The sequence below is a fragment of the Cibotium barometz genome, chromosome 59 (genome assembly GCF_041138505.1).
Source record: "Cibotium barometz isolate CiBa-2024 chromosome 59, ASM4113850v1, whole genome shotgun sequence".
NCBI classification, from domain to species: Eukaryota; Viridiplantae; Streptophyta; class Polypodiopsida; order Cyatheales; family Cibotiaceae; genus Cibotium; species Cibotium barometz.
The window spans coordinates 3,905,593-3,928,330 of NC_141104.1; the positions used below are offsets into that span (position 1 = coordinate 3,905,593).

The following is a 22,738-nucleotide window of genomic DNA, read 5'->3' on the forward strand; positions in this document are numbered from 1 at the left end:
CCCTCAAATAATAAAAGAGACCCTCCTTCTCCTTTCTTTTCCAGGAAATACGGTGCCCATACAGCTTCCAAATAAATGCGAGAGTACTTGCCCGTTGTCTTCATCAGCATCCACTTACTAATCATGACCACTTCCAGCCGGTGCTCTGCTTAGTAACCACCCGCACACCACACAATTGCCATAAAAACTTCAGATCTCCAGCATTTTCTCCGGAACAAACACGTGCAAATACCAGCTCACAACAAAATCACTCGGCCTGTACACTTGCCAGGGCATTCAGGGCAAAGTTTATTCACAAACCACACGCACCATATGTACACTGACCAAAAAACCCTCTCAGATTTTAGCCTGACAGAGGGCACCTAGGAGTTGGAGGAGGTGGAGCTCTCTCAGTTGGATGAGCTCTTGGATGTTGACAAGAAGGAACATTATCGGATTAAGTATGCTCACTGTTAGCTTCATTGAGAAGATTAGAAGGAGTGAGGTTTTGAGTGTATCTTAGTTGGATTTCTACAAGAAGACTTTTTTGAGCAAGCCATACTATCCTAGGAGTCATAAGCAAAGAGAGTACAGTGAAGTGGAGAGTGGAGTGAAGCAAAAAGAGTAAAGTAGAGTGAAGTGAAGTATGACTATACTTCACACTTTTATACATAAGTATGATAAGAGATAAGATAGCTCCTATCCACGCTCAAATCCATGAACTTTCCATTTTGGGCTAGTAATCCGAATACCTCTTTGATTAAGAGGATCTTAAGATTATCATCTAGCCTATAGCGGTCTAACATTATATAAATTTATCATGGAGCATGACTCACAGGTGCATCCCCCAACCCCTCCTCGAAGCTCAACACTTCTATGAAGGCTATCGACAAATTTGGGTCCCTGATACCCCAGCTACACTATTTCTACCCCTGTGTTTTCGGAATCACCCAAATTTCAATGGAAGCCCAAGATTGCCTCCATTGATCTCCCACAACTAAGAATGCATTAGACAAAGGGAAAACAAAAATTCAAGAGGACGCCTTAACCATCCAACCACAGTCCACTATCACTCACAGTGATGTACCTTTGACTTTAGCTTCTCCCCCACCCCTTCTGATCCGACTTCCTCAGTGCCCTCCCACTCAACTCCAACCCTAGTGGATCCCTCCATGGAAGCCTCCCAGCTTTTGATGGATCTACCAACCTCGCCGAAACTGAATTGGACTCACCTTCTCACTCTAGAAAACTAGGCAAGGAGTAAGTACGAAACCCGCAATGGGGTACTGGCTATATAGCCTTAGGAAACAAAACGTGTTTATAGTGTGCCCCAAAAAAAAAGACATGAAGAAACATCCATACCATCCTGAAAGATACAATTGTTCACTCTTGAACACACAGCCATACCTTCACCAAGCAATGGCCATACCTTCTTCCTCTACCTAATATGACCATTTTCTTGTTAAAATCTAAGATGGCCTTACCTTCTTCCTGTGTCTAAGACGGATCTTTCCTTGTTAAAAATCTAAGGCATGCACATACGCTTTTGAATCCAGAACTGTACACTTCTCACCACACTAAGCCATGGCCGTACATTCCCTAAGCCACACTCGTACACTTATGAAGCCATCGCCATACCTTTATCTAAAGCCAAAGACACGATCGTACCATCTTGAAGACACGGTTGTACCATCCTGAAACACGACTGTACCCTTCCTCGAAATATATAAAAGGGGCCCCCCACTTCTATTTCACTCACTCTTTCCTCTCTCCCTAGCCGAACTCTTGCAATTGTTTCTCACCAGTTATAACCCTTGTGCCTACCACCCTCCTACTCTCAACAGCATGGCCACACACTCCGACTCCTCCTATGAGGTCCACCCTCATACACTCCAAATGAAAAAGCCTGGCTGGGGGCCGTTTTGAGGAGTATAGCAAGCACCCCACCTAGCTATCTCACTTGGGTGAGGACCTAATGCACCAGGTCAGCAAGGCCACACTACCCACAGTCTCATGAAGAACAACCATAAGGTGGAGCACAAGTTCCTATATTATATAGGGCTATCACCGATCCGGCAATCGTCATGCCTAGAGAAAATCAGGCTTGGCGACCTGCCCACCTTGGAACAGTGGGGCCCGGACCTCCTCAATTTCTTGTTCTTCTTAAAGACTTATGATTCCAATGAGGCTATAGGGAAAGTGCTGGACAACAAGGGCCCAATCCACCTGAGTTTAAACCTCGTTTGGGAGCTCCATCTCTCGTTCATGGAACAACCATACGTCTGCCTCACCAACGTCATGAGCCATGTTTGTGGCAATTACCAGGGATCAACAACCAAACACGGGGTTGAGTGGCAGAATATCTCTGAGCATGTGCTTTGTCGTGCTCGCCTGTGCCCTATCTTTCCTCCTCATCACCCAATTTTTTCAATCGATGCCATGTCTTTACCCTCGAGTAAGGAGTGCTAGTGAACTAGGCTGGGTATTTACACAAGGATCTCCACGTGGTTTGCACAAACCCACAGGGCAAGCTCACGACATTCTCACTCCTCACCAAGGTTTTTAACATGCTTTCAAGCTGGACCGACCTCCCCGCCTCATCCATTTTGAGGGTGCCAGCGCTATTCCCACCCCTCTACCTCCACCTCTGACCCTTCTCCAACCCAAACGTCATCACCCTAACACCCAGACATTAGGAGCTTTCTCCCCACCACGCCATTGCTGGAGCAGACACGATGGCCCTAGATGTTGATGCTTACTGACCGTCGGAGAGGAGGAGCCACCATAGCCTTGCTCTGAGGACTTTGCAAAAGCAGCTACGAAGTGTCCTCCACCAGCACTAGTGGAGTGGGCCTGCTCTAAAAGGAGGACATATTTGTCTTTACAGACATGACAACATTTTATGATTTTGTCCTTCCTCCCTTGCTAATAGAGTTATCCCACAATCAATTGGTAGGGGGCATCTTTTTTTATGAGGCACCTTGCATGATCTTTGTTGAGGTCAACGGTTAGGCTACTAGCAAGGAAGTGTGAAACCTCCTCTACCCATACAAGAATTAAACATAGTTAAACAAGGTGGCATCTAGCAAGTCATCATTTTGCGAGCCACTGGTGGGGGGATGCATGACATGTGGTCAGCCAAGACATGCTATGAGCCCTTCCACACCGTGATACTGTAGTTAAACTCAAGCAAGATACTAGTGGTACATAGCTTGCTTATTACAAGATAAAGGGGATCTTGATGGTTTATAAAGAAGATGAAATTTATCACTACAAGATAATGGCAAAACGTTTTAGCCATGTAGACCATTGCTAATTCTTCCTTTTCAGTGGTGGTATAGTTGCGTTCTGCCTCATTGAGTTGGGGACTAGCAAAACTAATTGGAAAATTCCTATTGTGTTCACCAAGTTGATCTAGTGCATACCCAATTGCAAAGGCACAAGCATCGATGTGGACGTGAAATGTGATGTCCCAATTGGGGGACCCAGATGGGCACACTTGTAAAGGATTTCTTTAGGGTGTTATAAGCCTATTGGTAATCATTTGTCCATTCAAATATGATTAGAAGTCTATAAAGGGGGTGAGCAATGTCGGTGTACATAAAAATGAAATGTCAATAGTAGCCAACATATCCCATGAAGCGCTGGACTCTTTCGCGATTGGTCTCAGTGGTTCCATCACAAGGATGAGTCGCACTTTATTGTCAGTAGAGATTCCATATTTTGAGACAACAGGTCCCACGATGACTTCGTGTCACCTAAAATTGAGAGGCGTAAGGGAGATTTGGTAGAGTCAACGTATCTGAGTCTAGCACTTTTCGTAAACACTCTAAGTGTGCTTTCAAAGTAGAATTGATACGGAGGTTATACATGAAGATTTCATAGAAGTTTCAATTAATTTTCCTTAGAGGTTATGCACATTAGGCACTAGAAAGTGCCTGGGCATTGGAGGTAGCCCAAAGAGCATGACATGATTTGTATACGTGCCCCTTTTAGTCGCAAAGGTTGTCTTGTGTTAATCTTTTGGATCAATCACCACTTGGTTATATTTAGAGAATCCACCACTCTCTCAAGCACATGCTCCATGAAGGGAAAGAGAGTAATCTCATGATGTTGTTGAGGTCTACGCACACCCACACTTTTTCATTCTTTTTTGGCACTATCATTATGGGTCTATTTCTTATATAAATTCGGCATCGATGAGTCTATCGATTTTCTCCCGAATCATTTTGGAGTATTTGGGATTCATGAGGTTACAGGTATGCTCTTTATTTTACTGGCCTCGCTCTCTCTACCATGGGGATGGTGCGTTTGCCCACTTTGAGTGGTACACCCTTCATGTTTGTGTATTTCCATGCAAATCAATGCTAGAATTCTGTGAGGAGAGCGGCCACATATTTTTCTTCTCCGAACGAGAGGTCATCTCCTATGCAGATAGGCCTCAAATCTTCACCCCAAGCTGCTAAGTTAACTTCTTTAACCTTGGTTGGACCATCATAAGAAGTTCCTAGCTCTCCATCATGAGTTCTTTGGGCCGAGTCATATTGTATAAAAAACCAATCGGCCATTTTAAGGGTTCTGCAGTGTTTAGGGACTTCTTTACTCTCCTCGGCTTTAACACTTTCTTCGTTTACCAAATTTTTTGCTTCCTTTTCTACAAGCACTAACTTTTTGTTGCATGCCTTGCGCATAGAGCAGCTAAGATTTTGGGGATCAGATAAGGGATCAACAAGTTTCTTTGGTTTTGAGGAGATTTTATGGACCAAGAAGGCATTGGATGAAGTACGCATGTGCACCCTACATTTTTCAACCAATGCGCTGCTAAGTCAATAAGGAAGCATATGCCTCTTCCTCCTCGAGAAACCCATCCGGTTCACAAGGTCTATGTGGATGGTTTTCTCATAATGGTTCTTCCTTGACATAATTTCTAGTTTCATGATTGGTAACTTCGAGAACATATACAGTGTGTAGCGAGACGTGTTTTCTTGCTTGTCAGCTCTCGTCTCGCAAACCAGGTTTCTATGTGTCTTTGAAGGATGTCCAAGGTAGCAAGAATACACATCCAATTCTCATAGTCTTCCATCTCTGGAAGGGGTGCAAATTCCACACTATCCTTTTTCTCATTAATCATTTTGAGACACGTTTAGAATAACTAAACAACATTGAAATGGGTTGTTGTTATAGAATCCTCTGCGTTGTGTTAGCCACTCATGGGATAGACCTTCCAAGTGCACAAATTAATCTTGAATGGGTATATATTATTTATTCGCTTTCTATGGTGAGATTGTTTGCTATTTAGGTGCGTTTATTTGTCATCACAAACCACAATTACAATTTTTTCTATTTTTGTGAGCTTTTGATTAATTATAATGGGTTTTTATCATATATTAGTATTTATACATATTCTAGTTTATTAATTACTTAACAATAGTGTTAATATAGTTACAAATATCCATATGAAATTGCACTAAACATTGTTATTGGAGCAATCATATTTCAGTTTACTTCATTGCCACACCACACCATAGACACAATTTTTTTGATAATTTAGTTGTTCACAACAAAGCCACATCATAGCCTAGGCACTCACTCTTTGACAAATTTGCCTCAAAGGAAAGCATAGAAAATGTTGTTTTACAAAATCTTATCACATATATTATCATGAATATCAACAAAATGTTATAATCAACCAAAAATTTGATGCCCCTAACATGGTGGAGGTGAAAACCAACCATCTGCAAAAGAAACTCAATTCACACTCTTAGAACTACCACACAGAGCATTATAAATTTGCTAGCTTGCAAAACATCAAACATCACAAAACACAACAAAGTCTTTCAAATAACCCCATTACATCACTGGTGCAAACTCAAAGTATCATATCCACATCACACTATAACCACAAATTCTATGATAAGTTTATCATCACAACATAGCCACATCATAGCCAAGCATAGCAAATACTATTAGACAAAGGCATGTCACATACGCTATCATAAACTGCTGGCAGGGTAACATCATCAATCCAAAAAATGCCTATGCGATCATGAGATTAAAAAGTCTACGAGAGCAACATATACAAGCATAGCAAATGCTGTCATATAAAATCTACAGATCTTGAAAAAAGAACATCGCACATCTTGACAAAAGGTAATCGCATATCTCGACAAAACGACAAAAGTCTATGAGATCAACGTAAACAAGCATATCATATCTTGACAAAACATATAAGATAAAATCATGTCACATATCTCAACAAAGCAATATCACATTTCTCGACGAAACAACAAAAAATTCTATGAGATCAGTGTAGCCAAGCATAGCAAAAATTGTGAGGTAAAATCCTGTCACATATCTCAACAAAATACTTCATAAAATCCTATCACAAGTACCATCATGAATCTTGACAAAATGATATCATCAACCCAAAACTTATATGTAAGATCATGGGAGCAGAAAGTCTATGAGATCATGGGTCATAAAAGCTATTGCTATCCTGAATCCCCTCATCTCACCTAGGCAGCATGCACTCTATACTGAACTCTCTCAGATGGGCATCAAAAACTGTAGTATCATAATTGACATGCAAACAATGTCATCCCATCTCTCTACATGCATCTTGTAGAGCCCTCTATTAACTCTACGGATGCAGAAAACTTTCATACATTTGATAAATTCCTCTATGAACTCTATGCATGCATAGAGCTCATAGACCGCTCTACAAAAATGAAAAGAGAGCACTCTATGCATGAGTAGGCCACTCGCTGTGCATGAATAAAGCACTCACTATGCATGAATAGGGCACTCTCTATGCATGTATATATGGTTCTACCTTATGAATGCGTGTGTAAGATCCCTGTTCCCACCGAGCAACGGATTCAGGATACTGGCAGCGGAAGTAGCACTTCTCGCGCGGGACAGGGGTCCCACATACGGGGCCTCACCCACGGATATCCGGATAAGAGACTAATCCGTCGGTTGTTCCAAACCGAACCCGGAAAAATTTCCTTTACCGGAAAGCATGGGCGATTCCACCAAGATAACTTTTTACTCTAACGTAGTCAAGATCATTTCTGATCAAGCTGATCCAATTGTATCTATAAGATACTTGGTCAGATCAAGGAAGAAACTTGCACTTGGATCATTAGGATCAACGCTTTTTTCCCCATTCAAGAGGCACAGCCGTTGATTCCTATCCATAGAACAATTTCTGTCCGGGATTTACTTTATCTATCGTAATAACAAAAGTTGAGTCTCGATTTACGGATCCATCAGTCCAGCCTAACCCCATCCGATCCCATGGGTTAGCCAACCGCCCAACCACTGTAGTGATGGGATCCAATTAAAAATTTGGTTAGGTTTTGTCCCGGGTACCAAGGAAAAGAGTTCCAAGGCCCCCTAGCCGGATGTTCATGTAAAAATAAAACTAGTCACACCACTCCCACACCCAATATGAAATTGCCTTTTCACAGATTCAACCAGTTTAAAACAATCCTTTAATAAAACCATAGTATCACTGATCACCATCTTCTAATTTATCCAGTTGATTCTCAATTTTCCCATCATTCCTTCATCAGAGTATCTATGGCATCATTGGCAACTAGGACGCTCACCACCTGTCCACTCAGGGGCCGTTTCCTAATTCCTAGCCCATAATACTCGGCAATATAATCACTTATCAAGATGGACTCTCGTTGAAGATCAGCAAGATCAACCAACAGATCCATATAAGGAGCCATGGACTCATCCATTGAAGACCAGCAAGGTCAATCAACCAGATCCATGCCCGATTTCAGAAAACAACTCCAACTCTGTTCCAATATCTTCCTCGACGCACGCGTGGGTATCCTAGGCGACCCAGAGCCCGAGCACCGTATGGTCAGCACCCTCTAGGATCCTTCGCAGGTGACCTAGCGCTTCACTCATAGGCCGCTTCCTTGGCCCCTCATCCACCGTACCGGAAGCTCACCATTTTAATCGCACCGAGGCTGGTCAAGACCTCGGCCGACCTTGCTACGCGAGACGTCCTTCATTGACTCTCCGTCAGCAATTGCAACATTATCAGTTAGGTCTCCACGACCTTAATCACAAGATAGTCACAATGCTTTCCCAGCAATCTTGACATAAAACAGTCATTTACAAACAGCATTTACAAACAATCACAAAATATAGTTTCTATATTAACTCTCATTTTTCCACATTGCTTATTCCACATTCCAGTTATATGTGTACTCATCCCATCACATCATTTTCCATCTCATCACTTCAGATTCCTTCACATCACATATCGTATATTCACATCCATACATATATCCACATCCACATCCACATTCACATCCATACATCCACATCTACATCCATACATCTATTTTCACATCCACATCTACATGCACATTCATGCATCCACATCCATACATCCACATCTACATGCACATTCACATCCATACATCCATCTATATGCGTACATTCACATCTACATGCATACATCCACATCTCTATGCATACATCCACATCCACATTCTCCTCCATACATCTACATCTACATGCATACATCCACCTCCACATTCACATCCACATCTATACATCTACATCTACATGCACATTCACATCCATACATCCACATCTATATGCGTACATTCACATCTACATGCATACATCCACATCTCTATGCATACATCCATATCCACATTCTCCTCCATACATCTACATCTACATGCATACATCCACCTCCACATTCACATCCACATCTATACATCTATATCTACATGCATACATCCACATCTCTATTTACATCCTCATCTATGCATCTACTTCTACAGGCATACATCCACATCACCATTCACATCTACATCTATACATCTACATCTACATGCATACATCCACATCCACATCTATACCTCTACATCTACATGCATACATCTACATCTCCATTCACATCCACATCTATACATCTACATCTATATGCATCCATCCACATCTCTATTTACATCCTCATCTATACATCTACTTCTACATGCATACATCCACCTCCACATTCACACTCACATCCATACATCTACATCTACATGCATACATCCACCTCCACATTCACACTCACATCCATACATCTACATCTACATGCAAACATCCACATCACCATGCATAATAAAATTCTTTTAATTAATCTAGGATGATAGTTCCTAGAATATGGTAGGAAGTCCTCTTTTTATGCTTTGAATGAAATTATTTTATGCGTAATTTCTATAAAAAATTTGCCATAGCTCCGCTACTATGACTGATAAATCTCAATTTTTTTCTAAGGGATAAAGCTTATCATTAAGGAAATAATTAGAATGGTCTCTAATTGGATCATCAATCCATAATGGATTGAATCATCATTATGCATAAACTAAAAGCATAGAAAAAAGCCATTAATTTGGCCTCAAGCATAGCTTAATCTTGGATTAAGGAAAAGCCTTATGAAAAGCTTCATTTGGATTGAAAAGGGTCATGAGTATGACCATTTCTTAAGTGAGAGAGAGAAAAACCATTAGAATTAAATATAAATAGAATTTTATGTAATTCTTTACTATCATTAATTAATTAATAGCATTTCAAAAACCATACCAATTAAGCTTCTCAAGCTTGAGAGGGGTTGAGAAGAGAGAATCATTGAGAAATTATAGAAAAGATCATAATTCACTATACTTATCTTATAATTTGCTTGATTCTTTGTTCACGGTAGAGGCCCCCAACCAATCAATTGGTTTAGTATGTTGATGGAGCCACCAATGGGGATTGAAGAAAGAGAGAAGTGTCAAAAACTAGTGAATTATTAAAGAATTCACAGTTCTTGGCTTAGGTGGAGTAGAGTAACAAAGCATAAGACACTATTTCTACATAAAGAATTCATAGTTCTTGGCTTAGGTGGAGTAGAGTAACAATGCATAAGACACTATATATTTTTCAACAAGGGAAGGCTTCTATTTATAGGAAAATTTGAGCTCCTAACCAAACAAACCGATTCTAGAATTTTCCAAGTCAGTTTGGTCACTTTTTGACCATTTTTAGGTCAGTTAAGCTAACTTTTTGGAACTAGACTTGAATGAGGAGAGAGGAGAGATGAAATATCTCAATTTTTATGAGTTTAAAACTCATTCAAGCATGTGAAATATGCACCTCCTTTAAAGAACTCCCCTTCCTTACATATGTGTCATAATGGAATCATTTTAATATTGCTCATAGTTTTTTATTAATAAACCTTGTACATTTTCAACTCTTCATCTTATGTGAAATATGCACCTCCTTTAAAGAACTCCCCTTCCTTACATATGTGTCATAATGGAATCATTTTAATATTGCTCATAGTTTTTTACTAATAACCTTGTACATTTTCAACTCTTCATCTTATATTGCTCATAGTTTTTTACTAATAAACCTTGTACATTTTCAACTCTTCATCTTATATGAGCATTTACTCATTTTTGGGTATCTTCTTTTTACAATTTGGATTTATGTCCTCCATACACATGGATTGATGCTATTGGCCCATAGGAACCTTAATTGGACCATAATCCAAAGATTTATGAAAATCTAGACCCTTAGACTAAGGTTCTTTATACCTATTTCTAATTAATTCCAATTGCACATTGGAAAATTCTTTTTGAATTTTTATTTCAGGGGAATTCATCTTAATTATATGAGATATTTTTCTATCCAAAAATATTCAAAATCTGAATATTCTCTCTCTAGAATAATTTTCTCTCTCTAGGTTAAAACAGTTAGAAACAAGGTCTTTATATTTCTGAAGAGGGATTGATTACAGGGGAAGATACTAGACATCAAAAGGGGTTGGGGGAGGAATCTTATAGCGTGGGGCTCATAGAGAGCCCTGTACAAAAGCATTAAGCACTCTATACATGGATAGTAATAGAGAGGCCTATGTATGCATTGAGAACTCTAATAAACATGCATAGAAATACCTATCCATAAGGTAGAGCCTCCATGAGTGCATAGAACTTTTAGAGAGCACAGAGCTTATAGGAGCAAAGAGCACTCTATACATGCATAGATTCCGTAGAGTTTTCTATGATGCATGTATAGAGATCTCTATCTATTAAGTAGAGCCCTATATGCAAGAGTTGTTGCTTTACCTGTACCTCTTCAATAACATGAAGCCCAAGGAAGCCCAAGGAAGCCCAAGGAAAGCAAGGAGGATGAATGCAAAGAAAACAAAAAGGAAAAGGAAATCTAGTCTAGGACTACCAAGAAAATAGTGGGTTTGATGTATAGTATTCGAGGTTCAGGACGCAAGTTGAAGAACAAGGTCCTTGAATACTCTAGAAGGATCAACCGAATGAACTTTGACCGGGTGAAAAATGCTAGGAAGAGACGATCAATTGCAACAAGCTCAAAGAGATGCTTTCACCACAACAAAATGGCTAAACATCAAGAGCATTAATTGGCTAGAGTGGGAAGTTGTAAGGTAAGATTCTCATGCAAATGCATTGAGCTCAAATGCATTTGGCAGAGGCCTTTGTGCATAGCGAGCTCTACGAAATGCATAGAATTCTCCTGCATCTTGTAGAGTCCTCTATTAACTCTATGCATGCATAGCGCTCTCATAGAGGATACCATGCACTCTACCTATACCTTTTCAATAAAATGATTAAGCCCACAGATACCAAGAAGGATGAACGCAAAGAAAAAGAATAAGGCAAGGGTAATCAAGTCTAGGACTACCAAGCAAATAGTGGGTTTGATGTATGGTGTTCAAGGTACATAACACAATTGGAGAACAAGGTCCTTGAATACTCAGTTGTTTACAACAAGCTTCGAAAGTTGCTCTCATCACAAAAAATGGTTGAACAACAAGAGCATCAATAGGCTAGAGTGTGAAGAACAGGTTTGAAAGCAGTATTCTTCTTGCATCCCTACTATGATGTAAACTAAAGATGGGCTATAAGCCATAAAACCATTTACATTTTGGGTGGAACTGGTCTACTCATAATGACCTTGTGCACTTCAACATAATGACCTTATGCACTTTCTGTGTGCTTTAATTGGTATTAGAGCAACCATATCATGCTTTCTTCCAACATTGGAAGTTAATCATAAACTTGAATTCACCTACTCTAATGCTTTGGTCAAAATGTGTTAATGGAAATCACATGGAAATTGTTAGTTTCATACCACTCAAACATACCAATTGGAATTGGTCACATGCCTGAATGTTATTTCTTGCATGTGCAGGAAATGATCACTATGCTAGAGTTTCTTCTAGGACATGCAAAAACTGTAGTAGTGGGGTGGTTGGATGAAGGCACCCAATGCAACACTAATTAGGATGAACAGAGTGCAATTGTAGCAATTACAGCAGGGATTCAGGATTGTATTATTAACGTAAGGGCCTAGTTGGGACTTCGTTATAGGCTCAGTAAGGGACAATCCATTTCTGGTTATTGGAGAGCTCTACTGCAGTAACCATCGCAATTGGCCTTGTAAAAACAAGGTTTACATTGAGGGTATGAAATCAAACTGTCCCTGAAAACAGCCCTTGCAGTAAGCCGTGCCATATATTGTGGGAAGGAGTAATGCAAACCGGTAAAAAACTTTCAACACAACTTGTCTTATTGTCACACCATGCACCTAATTTAATGGGCAGACTAGGAGACCGAAGGTTTCTCGGGGTACTTGCCGCCCGCGTAGTTCAAGGTGGTCTTGTAGAGCGGGAGTCCTTTGACATAGTAGTTCAACAGATACTCGCTGAACTCAACTTCTCTGAAGAGGGGTGGATTACCTTCACTTTCACATCCTCGCAAGGACCGAAGAGACCGGCGAGGGAGATTCTGGGCTTGTCTTTGTTAACGACGACTCTGTGTTCTACACTTTTGTACTTAGCGTTGGTCATGATCTGCACGCACAGAAGATTAGCGCTTCTATTTATGAGTTCGAGCTGGTACAAGAGAGAGGAGGGGGGATACCTCGATCTGGTCTGCTATATTGATGACGAATGCGTTGGGAATGGGTTGGACGGCCACCCAGAAGTCGCCCTTGCGGACTTGGAGTCCGGGGACGGCGTCAGGGAGGAGGAGAGTGAGGCTGTTGAGGTCGGAGTGGGCGCTCAGTCCGAACACAACGCTAGGATCGGGACACGGAGGAATAAGTTGCACACCAGAATCAGGCGCTCCAGCCCCGGCAGCGCTCCGCTTCGCACGTGCTCCTTGCTCAGTCCGAGGCTTTCGAAGATTGCCTGGTAGAGAAGTGCGGCGAGCTTGTCGAGTCCGACTTGATACTCGAGAAGCTCCTCTCTGCAGGTGCAGGTCATGCGTGTAATACGATCAGGGCCTCGCCAGCATAGCTAGAATATACAGCGCAGAAACTGGGTATACGTACCTCATGATCTCCGGGGCGATGGGGAAACCGTCGCAGACTCCTGGCCGCCGCCTAATGACGAGCGCGTCCTTCCAATCGCGCGTGACGCCCGTGCCAGTTGCAAAGGAAAAACGATCGGCAGTCGACGTTGTACTTGGGAAAGAGAATCAACAGCTACCAGCTAATTGATCGTCTCATTACCTGAAAGAAACCCCACTCCTCGGACGCACGACCAATCTGGTCGACGATGTCCGCCCACCTCTCGGGCTTCTCTGCCTCGGACACGTCTATAACCGGGATCTCCAGATCGTTATTGTCAGTACAGCTACGGACTTTGTCGAAGACAGGGCGCTCGTCCGCAGACCTCACGTAGGATTCGGGTACCTCCGTCAAGCCGGCGTCTAACATTGCTTTCACGCCACTGGCGTGAGCAGCTGGAACCATTGTGTGTGGATGGAGGGAGAGCAACAAGTACGGAAAGCTACTTGTTAGGTGGATGGAGGGAGAGCAGGGACAGCTACGTTACCCATTACTCTGGAAGGGGTGCAAATTCCACAGTATCCTTTTTCTCATTAATCATTTTGAGACACGTTTAGCATAACTGAACAACGGTGAAATGGGTTGTTGTTATAGAATCCTCTGCGTTGTGTTAGCCACTCATGGGATAGGCCTTCCAAGTGCACAAATTGATCTTGAATGGGTACATATTTTTTATTCGCTTTCTGTGGTGAGATTGTTTGCTATTTAGGTGCGCTTTTTTGTCATCACGAATCACAATTATAATTTTTTCTATTTTTGTGGGCTTTTGATTAATTATGATGGGTTTTTTCATATATTAGTATTTATACATATTCTACTTTTTTAATTACTTAACAATAGTATTAATATAGTTACAAATATCCATATGAAATTGCAGTAAACATTGTTATTGGAGCAATCATATTTCAGTTCACTTCATTGCCACACCACACCATAGGCACAAATTTTTTGATAATTTAGTTGTTCACAACAAAGCCACATCATAGCCTAGGCACTCACTCTTTGATAAATTTGCCTCAAAGGAAAGCATAGAAAATGTTGTTTTACAAAATTTTATCATATATATTATCATGAATATCAACAAAATGTTATAATCAACCAAAAACATGATGCCCCTAACATGGTAGAGGTGAAAACCAACCATCTGCAAAAGAAACTCAATTCACACTTTTAGAACTAACACGCAGAGCATTACAAATTTGCTAGCTTGCAAAACACCAAACATCACAAAACACAACAAAGTCATTCAAATAGCCCCATTAATTACATCACTGGTGCATACTCAAAGTATCATATCCACATCACACTATAACCACAAATTCTATGATAAGTTTATCATCACAACATAGCCACATCATAGCCAAGCATAGCAAATGCTATTAGACAAAGTCATGTCACATACACTATCATAAAATGCTGGCATAGTAACATCATCAATCCAAAAAATGCCTATGAGATCATGAGATTAAAAAGTCTACGAGAGCAACATATACAAGCATAGCAAATGCTGTCATATAAAATCCACAGATCTCCTGTTGACCTATAGATTATGGCAAAGAAGAGTCTCATTGAGAAGGAGAAAAAAAAAAGATAAAGTGGTTTCTTCTCCTTCTTCCTTTCTCTCGAAATTTTTGAAAAAAGAACATCGCACATCTTGACAAAAGGTAATCACATATCTCGACAAAATGACAAAAGTCTATGAGATCAACGTAAACAAGCATAGCATATCTCGACAAAACATATAAGATAAAATCATGTCACATATCTCAACAAAGCAATATCACATTTCTCGACGAAACAACAAAAAATTCTATGAGATCAGTGTAGCCAAGCATAGCAAATATTGTGAGATAAAATCCTGTCACATATCTCAACAAAATACTTCATAAAATCCTATCACAAGTACCATCATGAATCTTGACAAAATGATATCATCAACCCAAAACTTATATGTAAGATCATGGGAGCAGAAAGTCTATGAAATCATGGGTCATAAAAGCTATTGCTATCCTCAATCCCCTCATCTCACCTAGGGAGCATGCACTCTATACTGAACTCTCTCAAATGGGCATCAAAAACTGTAGTGTCATAATTGACATGCAAACAATGTCATCCCATCTCTCTACATGCATCTTATAGAGCCCTCTATTAACTCTATGGATGCAAAGAACTCTCATACATTTGATATATTCCTCTATGCACTCTATGCATGCATAGACCGCTCTACAAAAATGAAAAGAGAGCACTCTATGCATGAGTAGGCCACTCACTGTGCATGAATAAAGCACTCTCTATGCATGAATAAGGCACTCTCTATGCATGTATATATAGTTCTACCTTATGAATGCATGGGGCTCATAGAGAGCCCTGTACAAGAGCATTAAGCACTCTATACATGGATAGTAATAGAGAGGCCTATGTATGCATTGAGAACTCTAATAAACATGCATAGAAATATCTGTCCATAAGGTAGAGCCTCCATGAGTGCATAGAACTTTTAGAGAGCATAGAGCTTATAGGAGCAAAGAGCACTCTATACATGCATAGATTCCGTAGAGTTTTCTATGATGCATGTATAGAGATCTCTATCTATTAAGTAGAGCCCTATATGCAAGAGTTGTTCCTTTACCTGTACCTCTTCAATAACATGAAGCCCAAGGAAGCCCAAGGAAAGCAAGGAGGATGAATGCAAAGAAAAAAAAAGGCAAAGGAAATTTAGTCTAGGACTACCAAGAAAATAGTGGGTTTGATGTATAGTATTCGAGGTTAGGACATAAGTTGAAGAACAAGGTCCTTGGATACTCTAGAAGGATCAACCGAATGAACTTTGACCGGGTGAAAAATGCTAGGAAGAGACGATCAATTGCAACAAGCTCAAAGAGATGCTTTCACCACAACAAAATGGCTAAACATCAAGAGCATCAATTGGCTAGAGTGGGAAGTTGTAAGGTAAGATTCTCATGCAAATGCATTGAGCTCAAATGCATTTGGCAGAGGCCTTTGTGCATAGCGAGCTCTACGAAATGCATAGAATTCTCCTGCATCTTGTAGAGTCCTCTATTAACTCTATGCACGCATAGCGCTCTCATACAGCCCCGGCAGCGCTCCGCTTCGCACGTGCTCCTTGCTCAGTCCGAGGCTTTCGAAGATTGCCTGGTAGAGAAGTGCGGCGAGCTTGTCGAGTCCGACTTGATACTCGAGAAGCTCCTCTCTGCAGGTGCAGGTCATGCGTGTGATACGATCAGGGCCTCGCCAGCATAGCTAGAATATACAGCGCAGAAACTGGGTATGCGTACCTCATGACCTCCGGGGCGATGGGGAAACCGTCGCAGACTCCTGGCTTTTCGCCTCCATGGGGAGAGACATTTATGTATGCACGTTATCGCAACAATCCACCAGCTCTGTACGGGGTTGCACCGAGCTTTAGTTAATAATAAATAGGGCGTCTAACATTGCTTTCACGCGACGGCAGCGGGAACCATTGTGGGTGGATGGTAGCATTCACTAGTGAAGTTCCTTTGAACCAATTTAGAGCCAATTGGCGACTCTCCACAAAAAGAACTTGAGATTTGGTAGGTATTTCCATTTCCCAAGTCGCCTTCCACTTCCTTCTCCATTAGTTAGAGCTCCAATTCACTTTCCATATTTTGTTACAGTAGATGAAATTGTCTTCACTTACTCTCAATGCATTGTATAGAACTTTGGTTGTGCCTCTCTAACCATTAGACTAGGACCAATCCCTGATCTAACGAGTTTTATCCACTACAATGGATGTCCATCCTTTATGCACCTCTTCCAACACATACCTGACCAGTTGTGCTTCTCTGTTAGATAAAGCAAAATCCATCTCCAATTGCTTAGGCTCTTTCTATCCCACTATTGCTTCATCCTAGCAATCCTCAAATCTATTCAAACCCTTATTGTTCAGTCTTTTGGCTATTATGGGGTCTTGTAAGGCTAAATGCGGGTTGAACTTATGAGTCCACCATATCCCTAAACACATTTAAGCGTTCCTAGAGGCTCTTCCACATCCATCCTAGACCATGAGTTCTAACACCTCTTTCCATTTAGTACATAGCACAACATCCTGCATAGTGGTGGGGACCCTGTTATTTTGAGAGGGGCATGAGAGAACACTTTATCTTTCCAGCTTAAACCTTGCCACACTGCATCAAGATAGACAATTGAGCATTCTACCAGCTCCCTTAACATTTTTGACCAGGTTTCCTTTTCGGATGAAGACATATAGTAGAAGCACAACCAACCTAGCAATAGTATGAGATCGGAGGTGAAGAATATCAAGCCCACCTTCAGTTTTAGGCATACAAACTTTGTCCCAGGCAAGCCAGGCCATAGTCGTTTTATTGGACCGACCATTTTTCCACACAAAATCTCTAATAGGTCTGATTATCTTCTGCCAGTGCCCTTTGCCAAAATCCAATAGAGGACAGAGAAACATAATATAGGCATTCAATACCATGTTGCATACAATACCATGTTGCATATAGCCACCATATCATGAAAGGGGACCTTGACACCCTCCCACTTGTTTAGTTTCACAAAAAATCTATCTAATACCCAATTAGTTAACTGCTTATTAGTCACATCCACCCTAAATGGAACCCCTAGGTATCTGACAATTTGACCTCTCCTCACCATCGCACAACCCCATCTCTGCAGATCAAAGTCATTATCCTCAGATAAACTAATTAGCTTAGACTTGTGAATATTGCATTTGAAGCCTGAAGCATCAATAAAGTCTTGTATAATATCTAAAACCAATCTGACATTATCATTATGAGCTTCCAAGAAGAGTAGGGAGTCATCTGCAAAGCATTGTATAACCAATTGCTCCCCATTGCTCAACTTCAAGCCCTTCACCCTCCCCTCAGAGGAGGCCATCTCAAGTGCTCTAATAAAAGGACGAGAGGAAATAGTAAACAGTAGGGGGTCAAGGGGACAATCTTGTCTCACATATCTATGGACCTCAAAACCTCCAACAAGTATTCCATTTAATAGTAAGTTAGACTTGCTCCGCAGGGTGAGGGTGAATATGCAAGAAGACATTCTGGAACCATATCCCATTTTATCCATTAATCCGGCCACAAAGAACCAATGCACCCTATCATGTGCCTTCACCATGCAGAAGAATACATTTCTACTTAGTCCTTAAAGCCACATCCCTACCTAGCATAGTAGCATAAATGTTGTCATTAATGGATCTCCCCTTGATAAAACCATGATTTTTTTCGTAAATCATCTCCTAAAGAGCAGGGGTTATTCTAATAGCAATGACTTTAGCCAAGATTTTGTATATGACAGTCAATAAAGTGATAGGCTTGCAATGATTAAACTTGTCACAAGCATTCTGTTTAGGGATAAGTGTCACCAGTCCTTCCTTTAAGTCCCTATCCAGGTTGCCTAGTTTAAGGGCTTCATTGCACATTCTCCAAACAAACTCCTTAAGAGAGTGCTAGAATGCAATAAAAAACTCCACAGATAATCCATCCCAGCCAGGATACTTCTCTCTCCCCCATTTGTACTTCTTGAAGAAATAATCAAAAATTCTTAAAATACATCAAAAGTTAAAACAAAGACTTGAATTAAATTGAAATTAAATCACGTAGCATAGCATAACATAAGGCAAGAGAGATAGAATAACATCACCATCAAGACAAGATTGGGTGCAATCTCCCCCCCCATGTCATGTAGCTCCCCTTCCACGACATGAGTATTTAGAGAATTTTTATTCATAAAAATAGCCCAAGGAGCTAAGAATAGATGAAGGTAAAAATTGGGCTTGCTTTTTCCCACTTTTGTGGTATAGCTTTACATATTTTTAATCATATCAAAATCCCTATGGTTTGTACATATAAAAAACTTTACCCAAATATAATTGCTATTGGGCCTTGTTACATAAAATAACTTTGTACACATTTGTACACAGATTAACCTTATGCTCACTTGCACATTCCATGAAGCTGAATCCTGCACAAATTAAATTAAACATACTTTTGTACGATTATTAATTCATCAAAAATATGATAAAATATATACATGTAATAGTCCTCTCGTTTGAGGAAGCAAATGTCCTCATTTGTGTAAGAAAAATGCCAAGAGAATAAGATTGTTGATGTTATAACCTACAAGGTAAACGTAGAGGTCCGAACATGGCTTAGAGGCATAAAGGCATGGCTTAGAGGTTCTTATGGACATGGAATACCAATAAAAAAAACTCGTGCGACACCAAAATTGGTGATCGTCACACTGATTATCAAATAAAATATAACATGTACAAAAAGTTTAATACAAGAGAAAAATGATCATCATCTTCACACCATCTCTCAATCCACCAGCCATACGACACTTCAATCGGTACCCTCGGATAGTGCGACACCTCAATCGGTACCCTTGCACATCTCATGCAGTGTGACACCTCATTCGGTACCCTCGCACTTCTTGTTGCTATACTCAGATGCTATCCACATTAGTTAAACAATTAATTGAACACATCAATTAATCTCAAAGTCGTCTTGAGATATAGACAATCCATAAATAATCAAATAACAGCCACACACATGTTTGCCAAGTGTAAGTACCCTAGAAATCACCCTTCCATACAAACCAACTGAAACAAACAATGGAGGCATCCACACACATGTTTGCCAGGTGTAAGTACCCCGTGAATCAACCCTCCATATGAATCAACCCTCCATATGAACCAACTGAAACAAATAGTGAATCAACCCTCCAAATAAAACAAACAGTGGAGGTACAAAAGCATGCCATATATGGGAGTCCCTGATATACAGTTGCATAAACACATGAGAGCATGGCTTCATGATTTATGTGGAAGACTAGATCTACACATAATGCATATGCAATGAACGAATCAAATGAATGTATGTAAGATGAGTCTAAGTGTCCCATACCACATAGGCGTGTTGTACATACACACATAGGATGGTAGAAAGACAGAAGACATAAATATGTCTGGAGTAAGTATATGAAACCAATTTGATGTCCCATACCACCAGATAAATTCCATACATCACTTCCTTCAGAATAGAAGTTTGAGACAGAGTGGCCAGTTCCCTTTGAAACTTAAATTTCGACACAAATTTTCTCTATCTAGAAATTTTATTTAAATTACTGGACTTGAACTAATCTTAATTTTGAATCTAAGGTTTATTAATTAGGTTCTTAGGTTGAAAAAATATTATAAAAACTCATATGAAAAAGTCTTGTAAATAAAAGTGAGTTACATACCTCCATCATTGTGGTGTGATTGAAGTAACACTCCATCATTGTGGTGTGATTGAAGTAATCTACCGAAAAAAATATTAACACTCCAAAGAGATATGAATCATTATTACTTCTATGGATAGGGTATATATAAAGTTATTAATCAGAATCTTATGAGAAACTTATCATCATAAAAATAAAAGTTAAATTGGTTATAGATATAAGGATAGAAAATGCTAACCTTGAGTTGGAAAGGTTGTTTGAGGGGATGTGAGATTATAAATGAAAAATGGATAAATTTGATAACTAGTAATGATTCTAACCATCTTAATTAAGTGAACAAGTCTAGATGATGAAAGATAAATTTACATTTGTAGTTGAAATAGACTTAAGTAATAAACATGAATCTATAGTGTAAGAGAGTTATACCTTTTATATATTTGATTACAATGATTCTCTATAATAAGAAACAATGCGAATGGATTAAAATATTCTTTCAAACATAATTAGGGTTATATTAAATTATGGCTTTATAAGAAATAGAACTTATAGTAGTATGAATTGAAAGTCTATGCATGATTATTTAAGCATGATTATTTCAAGGATAGAAATGAATCTATAGTGTAAGAGAGTTGTACCTTTTATATATTCGATTACAATGATTCTCTACAATGAGAAACAATGCAAATGGATTTAAATATAATTATTCTTTCAAACATAATTAGGGTTATATTAAATTATGGCTTTATAAGAAATAGAACTTATAGTAGTATGAATTGAAAGTCTATGCATGATTATTTAAGCATGATTATTTCAAGGATAGAAATGAGAAACTTTCTTGGAAGGTGTTCGAATCAGTGTTTTTGAAGATAAAAATTTCATAGAAACATTGGAAAATTTTTATTTAATAAGTTATAGAGGATATAACAACTTATTTGCAAGTGTTGTACAACTTTATTGGAAGTGCTGAAATCATTCTAAAAAAGAAATATTATTGCTCATGTTATATGGTACCAAGCAATTTAAAAGTAGTTCCAGGAGTCATATATCTTGAATTAATTAGTGTCAATTTTAAACACACAATGCAATTGACTGATGGATTGAATACGTACTCATATGATGTTGGGGAAGCACATCTACATGATGGTAAAGTGTTAGATAAAGAAATGTAGATATGATTGTTGGAATTAATATTCACAGATAAGAAAATTTTACCTCAAGGTATGATGCATTGAAAATAAAACAATAAAAGTGGTGTTTGAATATCACAACAATAAAACTATGTAAACTCTTGAAGTTTCCCAAATTGTTGTAGATATCTTGAAAATATTGTAATCTCTACATCACAAAAATAATTAGACTAGAACAAAGAATTTAGGGTGTCTTCTAAGCCTTGAAAGAAGGTCTTACTCCCAAAAGTTAAAGCTTTTTAAGGTTTTTTTTTAAAAAAAAAACCTTAAGGTCACATGATAGAAGTTTTTGCTAATCGTTTCTCCGATCTCCTGGTTTATAGAAGGATTTGATTCATACTTTCGCAAAGGAATAAGGGTATACCTATACATAAGCTTTCAAAACCCTTGCATACAATTTATGCTCAATGTTTTAGGCCATTATAAAGTTTTACTACATAAGCTTTAAATTTGAACAAGATTAAAAGATTTTGAAAGCTTTATAGCTTAGCTAAAGAAGTTTTTTTTATTTATATAATTAAAGCTCTTAAGGCTTTAATTTTAGCTTTGAGGTAAAGCTAATTAAGACTATAAGCGGCTAGCGCATAAGAAACATGGAGATCAATTCAAATGCATTCATCATCTCACAGGCTTAGTTTCTTTTTCCTCAGTGACTAAGTGTTCTACGGAATCATTGAAGATGACATCATCATCCTCTAGAGTAATGTATAAGGTATATATATATTGGGTTTAAGATTTTTTAATCTTATAATAATAATACGCTTTTCTTAGGTTTTATCTAAGCTTTTTAGAAAGACGATTAAAGCTATTAAAAGCTTTAATTTCAACTTTGAGGCAAAGCTATTAATAGCTACAAGTAACTACCGCGTAACTACTGCATAAGGGACATGGAGCCCTCATATTTATAAATAAACATTAAGCTTTAATTTTAT

The 22,738-nt window shown here is 39.3% G+C and overlaps 1 protein-coding gene across 1 annotated transcript; it reads right to left on the reverse strand.

Annotated features, from left to right (window-relative positions):
• Nucleotides 1-12,758: 12,758 nt before the first annotated feature.
• Nucleotides 12,759-13,776, reverse strand: LOC147605394 (uncharacterized). The gene is made up of 4 exons (XM_086793313.1): nucleotides 13,592-13,776; nucleotides 13,354-13,485; nucleotides 12,942-13,268; nucleotides 12,759-12,871 (listed from the first exon to the last, which is right to left on the reverse strand). The coding sequence occupies exons 1-3, from the start codon at nucleotides 13,774-13,776 to the stop codon at nucleotides 13,082-13,084; spliced, it is 504 nt and encodes a 167-aa protein (XP_086649439.1). The 3' UTR covers nucleotides 12,759-12,871; nucleotides 12,942-13,081.
• Nucleotides 13,777-22,738: the final 8,962 nt, after the last annotated feature.